At 26.5% G+C, this 8,785-nt stretch overlaps 1 protein-coding gene across 1 annotated transcript; it reads left to right on the top strand.

Annotated features, from left to right (window-relative positions):
• Positions 1–7,326: 7,326 nt before the first annotated feature.
• On the top strand, positions 7,327–8,451 carry OCT59_028284 (uncharacterized protein; the record flags this gene model as incomplete). The annotated part of the gene is made up of 4 exons (XM_025311962.2): positions 7,327–7,420; positions 7,510–7,832; positions 7,991–8,102; positions 8,174–8,451. The coding sequence occupies 4 exons, from the start codon at positions 7,327–7,329 to the stop codon at positions 8,449–8,451; spliced, it is 807 nt and encodes a 268-aa protein (XP_025166696.2).
• Positions 8,452–8,785: the final 334 nt, after the last annotated feature.

The raw sequence follows: 8,785 nt of genomic DNA, 5'->3' as shown, positions 1-8,785 counted from the left end.
AGAAATATAAACTACAGTCAACTCTGGATATAACAGCACTTTCAGATTCAGGAGGTTTAGTTCGGTATATAGTGAATTCGTTATATAATATACCGAACTAGTTTTCTTTATAGGCAATTTAAGCCAAATTTGTAATGCTGGCCAAAATTATAATTTCTTTTTAACATAAATTTTCGAAAAAATTACTAGTAATTCTAGCCAGCACTATAAAATTGGCCTGGACTACTATATAGTCACATGACCGTTCGTTATAGAAAGTATAAAGTTATTATATAGCTGATATATAGGGGCTGGTTAAGTTTGGTTCGGATGCGTTATATAGTGTTTTATAATAAAAGTTCGTTATATCCAGTGAAATTATTTATAAAAAATCGGTTCTGGAAATTATGATTCGGTATAACGAGGTTTCGGTACAAACAGGTTCGTTATAACCAGAGTCGACTGTATAAAACTTCTATTCCTCAAGTACTTTATTTTTCTTTAATATTTCTGTTTTTTAGTAACTCTGATCAACTTTAATCATATTTCTTTGCTTTTTGCCAACTATTACTTTTTTTTTATTTATTAGTTTTCCATTCAACATTTGTATAACTTTAACGAATTTAAAAATGATCATCAGCTTTACAATCAAATAAAAGATGTTAGTATAAATGCTTATTCAAAAGAACTAGAACAAGAAATTTGTGATGATATTAATATAAATTGTGATGCTTTTTTCTCTCAAGTACTTTGTTTCACTTTAATTTCTGTTTTTTTATTAGTATCTTTGTTTAGCTTAGTTGTTTCACTAATACTTTTATTTTGTTTGTAGTGGTCTTTGTATAACTTCAGTTCTAATGACAAATTTGGAGGTGATTATCATTAACTAAACAACATTCTTTAGATAATAGTTCTGATTCTGATTCAGAAGTAATAGACAATTTAGAGTTAAAGACTGGACTTACCTTTACAAATTAGCAAGAATTTAATATCTGGATTGATGATTTTGCTAAAAAAAAAAAATTTAACTATAAGATTAGGACTAGTCAAATGAAGGAAGAAATAATATGTCGTATTACTTATAAATGTTCAAGATCAGGTATCCACAATCTGCAAGTATCTTTTGATCTAACTAAAAGACAAAATTCACAGTACATATAATGCCTATGAAAAATTAATGTTACTTGTCCTAAGACAAGTAATAATATCATTAAAATTAATTCATTCATTGATAATTATAACATATTCTAACTCAGTTTCAAAAATTGACTTCAAAAATGTTATCTGACATAAAAAAATATGTCATACAAGGACGAATGGATTCTGGATCCATTTATCTATTACTCATACATGACTACCCTAACTATATTATATTTAAAAAAAATTTATATAATGCAGTATACCAATTTCAGTTAAAAAACAATCCAGGTGGTTCAAATGCATCTCAAGTGTTACAGATACTGTTAAATCAGAAAGATTTAGATCCATTATGGATTGTTAACCCACGCTTAGAACCTTCATCAAAAAAGTTGAATCATTTATTGTGGATGTCACCACAACAACGATCTTTATACAAAAATTTTCATGACATTATAATTTTGAATATCACATCAAATACCAATCAGTTCTGGATGATGCTTTGTATTATTATTGTCATTGATAATCATTTTAAAACAAGAATTGTAGCTTCTGTAATTATAAAAGATGAAATATTGGATACCTTTTGATGGATGTTAATGACATTATTTGAAGAAACAGGTGTTAACCCCAGAGTTATATTTATTGACTCAGATTCATCTTTGATCAGTACAATCAAGGAAATACATTTCAACACAAATCATTTGTTATGTATTTTTTATATTGACTTAAATTTTCACAAAAAGCTTAAAGGAAAATTGGAGGTTCGCTTTAAAGGCTTTTTTTACAAATTTTATACTTGTCAAAATTCCTTATATGAAAAGTTATTTGAGTACAATTACTTGATTAATATCCTGAATCGGTTAAATACATGATGTTTAATACTCTTTATATTAATAAAAAGTCATGAGCCATTCCATAGATACATAATCAATTTACAGCTGCCATGATGTACAAAGTACACAAAGAATCATATCCATTAACAAGCAAATTCATGATCATCATAATGTTTATCAAAGCATTTACTAAATATTTATAAATAGCACTTATTGAATACAAGATACATTGAAAAAGTATCTATAAATGTTAAATTAAAGTATTAAAAAAATGCTTAAAAAATTAAATAATTAATAAATAATAAAATAATGCAGTATTTAAGTATTTTATTTTTTTATTATTTAATAAATGCAAATTTTTAATACTTATCAAATACTGCTATTTGATAAATACAAGATTTCCATTTAGTTAAACTTCGTAATGATAGGGTTGATAAATCTACTTCTTTATGTGATTTAGTGACTAATATGAACGAATATGTTAAATATAAAGAGTATCTTGAAAAATTTGAATTTGCATGTAACAATTTACCAGCAGGACCCGCCTACTATTAAGATAGGTCACCCTGTGGCTTAAGGTAAGGTTTACATATAAAACTCTTTGAAGATCCTACTATAAAAGAAGGTCGTCTAAAGCAGGAGGCAAATCACGTGATTCAGTGTAATTTTAATTAGATTAATTTTTTATAAAGAAAGATTAATAGAAATTTTAAAATCATAATATAATCGTATTTTTATCTGCTTTGCAAGTTTACTTAAAGAAAAAATGTGGATTTTGAATATTGTTTTTGACCTTATATATGAATGAATGAAACTTTACCGATCATATCCAAAAATGAATAACGATATTGAAAAAGTCAAATAAATCAAAACCAGCATTCAAAACCCTATCCTGCGCTCTAAGTAAACTTGCAGAGCAGGCAAAAATGTATTTAAGATGTATGTTTAGAATGGTTGAATATATGATAAAAAGTTTTATTTTATGAAAACAATTTTTTTGAAGTCACGTGATTTGTCCCGCTTTAGATGACCTCTATAAAAGGAAATTTTATATTATATTATTATGATTTTTTTTCTTTTTAGTTAATTAACCAATAGAATTTAAGCAAATTATATGGTAAGGTTTCATATAAAAGTGAAATTTCTACTGGTAACATATCTTAGTAGTAAGTGGAGTCCTAATTTATCAACTGTTGGTTTACCAATGTTACATAATAGATTTTTTGGGTGGACAAACGATATTATCAAGCAATATTTATATTTTATTATGTTAGGAAAACAGAGAATGCAAATGGACCAATCTGTATGCTATGATTTGAATCGTATTGTGGATTGACTACAGTTATTAGAGGTAAAGTAATAATGAATGCTGTTTATTTTTTTTGTTTTAATATTGAAATCATATTGGTTTTTTAGACGAATATTAATAATTACGAAGAGATTTATATTAGACTTTGAGAATAAGAGCAAGATATTTGACAAGTTCTTTTTAAATCATTGATTAATGATGTAATTTAAGAAACAATATTAGAAGTGTGGCATGTTTGAACTACAGGAACATCAGGCATCAGTTATTATGTAGTATTATTAAATGATGGTATACATTTGTGTACATGTCTTTTATTAATGAATAAAGGCTTAATATGTCACTATTTATTTTGTATGGCAACTTATTCTCAATCAGCTACTTATTATATAACTCTTATATCATCTTACTGGTATCTTGAACCTAATGTTAATCAAAAAGTGCTTTTACAACAAATACCAGCCATTACATTATGTTTTATAACCAATTCAGAAAAAAATTTTCCTATTACTAATGGTACATTCAAGCATTTATTTTCAATTCAGTTTATATCAAACAATAATTTTAGTTCAACAATAACACCAAACAAAATTATATATGTGGAGTTGTTTGAATTATTAAAAAAAGTTATTAATTTAGCTATTAAAGCTGATATATACCAAGTATACTTGTATCTGAAATTATTTTAGTATTATGGAAATACGTAATTACGTAATTCTGTAATTATTAAGTAATTCATTAGAAAAACTCCGTATCCTATAATTAATTTTAAACTCCATAATTAATTTCGTATTACGAAAATATTTGGCCAGAATTAGCCTTAATTTTGGCCGATTTATATATAAAAACTTTAACAAATAATAACTCGGCACCCAATGATCCGTTTTGGATGATCTTACTACCATTTGATTCGTCTCGATAAGACGATTCTAATGGTAGTAAGACCATTTAAATCCAATTACTAGATCGCGCTCTGATACCAATAACTTTTAAATATTTATAGCATAATAGCTCTGCCAATTTCAATGCTAGAAAGATGATCTTACCGCCATTAGAATCATCTCATCATGATGAATCAAATGGTGGTAAATTCATTCAAATCTAATCACTAGATCATGCTCCGACACCAAAATTCAATAAATTTTTATAGTAATTTTACTCTATCCTATAGAAATAAAACACATATCATTAGATTCGTCTATAGTACCAAGATCTATCTAATATGTTAAAAATATTTTTTTGTGATATACAAAATAATTTTGCAAAAAGCAAATAGATTATATTCTTGATGCTAATAATTCTAACATTACTAATAAGTATAAAGAGCGTTCACCAAAAAGATTGCAATTAAATGTTAAACAATTCTCTTCTAAAGGAAAACATGTAGTATTCTTAACAAATCAGATCAGATCAGATTTTACTTAAATTCAATCTAATCTGAAATTAATTAAATCTAATTTGATTTAATTTGATCTGAATCAGATCGGTTTAAATTTAATCTAAATCAGATCAGATTTAATAAGATTCAAATCTGATCTGATCTGATTCGAAACTGATTAAATTTGATCTAATCTGAATCTAATTTGATCTGATTTGAATCTGATTTGAATCTAAATAAATGTTATAAATTCTAAAGCTATAATTTGTAAATATGTAATTCAGCCAGAATTATGCACTTAACTCTGGCAGGAATTATGGAATTTCTTAAAAAAGAAATTTAGGTCAATTTTTGTGGAATGGCTATCACCAAAAAAGAAATGATTGACATATCCGTTTTGGCTGGAGTTTAAAATTATGAATTAATTCCAGCTGGCATTATGAATTCAGCTAAAATTATTAATAAAATCAAATTTGAGATCTGAATCAAATCTATCGGATCCAATTTAATCAGATTTAGATTTTAAATAAAGCCTAATCTGAATCTGATTTGATTTGATTTGATTTGATCTAAAGCTAATCTGATTTGCTCAAATCAAATTTTTTTTGATCTGAATCTAAACTGCAGATTAAATTTATCTGATCTGATCTGAATCTGACAGATTAGATTTTTTTCAGAGCACTAAAAATATGTATCAAGAAATAACATACAGCAAATCAATATCTACAACAATGAAAATAATAAAGGATGTAAGTGCAGAAAATGCAAATAATACAGACATTATACTAAAACTTGCCAAATCTTGATATAATCATCTTGGGCTAGAATTTCATCAAGATTCGTAATTCATTGAAATTTTGAGTTTAAGTTATTAAAATTTGATAATGTTTGCTAATTTCATTATTTTTCATTAAGATTGTTAGAGTTATTAGATTATTATAATATTAGCATTAGGAACGTTAGGACTTAGTAGAAGCATTAGGAGCATTAGGAGTGTTAGGGGTATTAGAAATTAGGATTATTAATTGTTAGGAAGGAGCATTAGTGAAAATCACTAAAATTGTTAGCTGTTAAGTTATTAGGATTATTAAAATGATATTAGGATTGTTGGTTATAAAAAATGTTAGTTAGAATTGGTAAGTTGTTAAGTTGGTTTTTGGGTTATTACAAGCTTTAGAATTTGTAGAGAACAAACTTATATGTCACATGTAGTACAATTGATTTTATTAATGTGTTGTTAGTAGAACTTTATTAAAAATAAATTCATTAGTTTAAACATGAACTTTTGTTATCATATGACTTTTATTATAATCACGTGGCCTAACTGTGTTTATATATTTGCTTTTTTTCGCATTAAATGATCAGCATAAAAATTTGCTTTTTTGGAAATAGTGTTCAAACACATGGTATACAAATAAAAATCGTCTATACTATAATATAGCAAAATTTTTTAAGTTATATTAGATTTTTTCCATTACAGTTATCCTCCTATATAATCACACCCTTTGAGACCATAAAAAAATGGTGTGACTATAAAAATTATATATGATGTGATTAAAGAGAAGGTTTTTTTAATAAGTTTATTAGTAACTTAGGATTAATGTAAATGTCCTTATAAGGGAGTTGTGATTATACAGGGTGGGAGGATGACTGTATATTTATAAATATTTCTATAATAAAAATCTAATCAGTTTTTATTATATTAAAAATTAACCAAATATATTTTTTTAGTAATATAATAAAATTTATATAAAATTTTTAATTGCATTTTTTAATATATAATTTTTAGCGATCACCTGGTGTATTTCCTGAAGGTTCTAATATATATTAGTATCTTTACATAAAAATAATATCTATTGTAATTTTAAGGAGTGCATGTTAATCAATCTTTGTGATGGCGTAGTTTTCTTTAAAAATGCATTTTAAATTCAGTTCTTGGTCTCACTACAAATCCTATAAAATAGAGTGAGGTACTGGTTAGTAGTTCTTTTTTATCTGCCTTATACTGTACAAATAAAGCAAAAATCAAGCAAAATTAATAAAATATAAATCTTACCGCTTTATTAAATCATCATCAAAATATCATGAAATCATTGGAAATAACTCACAAATAAAAATTAATTTATCTTTATAAGCATCTTAATGTTTGGCGCAATATCATTTTGGTGATAAAAAAATAAGCGTCAAATTTCTTAAAAATCAAGGATACTTTTTCAGGCCATTTTTATGCTCAATGAGTAGATTTTGCTAATCATTACATTTTTCATTATTAATCTATGCAACAATAGATTTTATATAAATAGTTGCTAATTGATTTTTCGCCTGTAGTACATATAAGTGTCATACAGCATACTTTTTCTACAGTTTCTTTTATACCAAATTCGTCATGCATATTTCCATTGATCCTATGACTAAAAACTTTAAAAATGAGATTAATAAAGACAAGAATCCTTTAATAGTCATTTATCTCTTAATTGTTTTCTTGTTTATTCTATTACTTCCTTCTGTATTCTTTGTTTTTCTTTTTATAAATTGCTCAATTATTATGTTCACTTCCATTTGGCTCCCTTTTGCAGTCCTCTCGTTTGCTGGGTATAAATCTTTTCCAAATAAATATGTAAACACGTACTGTCAAAAGCATTTATACTATCAATTAACATCTCTTTAGATTTTTTATTTTATCTCGAATAATGGTATCTCTTCAGCCAGTTCAAAATCTACCTGAAACGTCTCAAACTCTCTTAAAGTATGAGAAAAAACCTGGTCAAGTGAAAACGTTTCTTGGTAATAAGGCTTTTATATTTTGAATAGCATTGTGGCAATGTGGCAATACATATAGTGTTTTGATGTTTATTTTCTTGATCTATTTATAGCTCATACGGACAATAACTTCATCTGGCCCTCTTCAATGCCAGAACATATGAGAAGACATTGTTTCTTCAAGATCACTGATTACCAGTCTAATATTGATGATGTTCAAATTGGGTGCAACACCATATTTTTTTACAACGTACTTGATAAAGGGGGATTTTTAGGACACGAAAATGATTGGGTGACGGTATACAACCAGAAAATAATAGAATATGGGGAAAAGTATAGTGATTATGAATTTATGCAAATTTTCGAAAAGATGCCTGGTGTCGTACAACTTCCGGTTAATCAGGAAAATCTCCCACGTAGTGAAAGAAGAAGAATGGTAACTACTAATAAGCGAATTAATAATAATGGGAATGACTATAAAGTTTGAATATGTACTTGATTGTAAATTAAAGAATTAGTTTTTAAAACTTTTATAAGTCTTAGTACATAAGAATTTATATGTTCTCAAAGTAGTTTAATTTTTTTCAAATAAAGGTCAAAGCTTGTGTCAAAAGACCTGGAGAACCTGGACTGTTTGCTCAAATTGATTATGACTTTTATGATATTGATAACAACAATAAAAGATATCAATGTGTAATAGATACTGGTGCGCCTTCAATGATCTTTCCATATCATGTTAAAAGAACATTTAGGAACATAAAAAATGAATGGATGAAGATGCTATAGCAAGCTCAGGTTATGGGGAAGGCGCATTGAAATACCATTCATATAAAATGTTTGAAATCTGGATTGGCGATGATCATAATTGGTCAAAATGGGTTCAGACGAAGATTGCAGTTTGGGAAGCAGATTCTGGCGATCAAGTAGAAGATATACTGATCGGCAACAATATTACCGATCAACTTGCATATGTTTATAAGCCTAAAAGTCCATTAAAATTTTTGGATGGTACAGATGAAGTTAGTCTCACCCAGTTTATAAATGAATATAGTTAAATGAAAATTATTGTTGTTTGTTAATTTATCAATGATAGCTAATATACATTCTTACATGCTTTGATAAATGATTATATTAGAAGCGTCAATTCAGCTTAACTTTGAGAACTAAAGCTTCTGAACAATTGAACTTTATAATTTACTAGTAATCAAAGAAATATGTACAATATTTTTGAAACAGATATTACTTATCATTTTTATTCCAAACTGCTAATCTTTTAATAATAAAATATTTGAGTGATGTGTACTTTTAAATTCAAATGGTATTTTTTTAAATCATGCAATGATAGTGTAATCGTAAAATTGTATTTAGCTTTTTATAAATTTAATATAC

The sequence above is a fragment of the Rhizophagus irregularis genome, chromosome 8, assembly GCF_026210795.1.
Source record: "Rhizophagus irregularis chromosome 8, complete sequence".
In the NCBI taxonomy this organism is placed as follows: Eukaryota; Fungi; Glomeromycota; class Glomeromycetes; order Glomerales; family Glomeraceae; genus Rhizophagus; species Rhizophagus irregularis.
The sequence above is the reverse complement of the archived record's forward strand: the minus strand, read 5'-3'. Positions and strand labels throughout refer to the sequence as shown.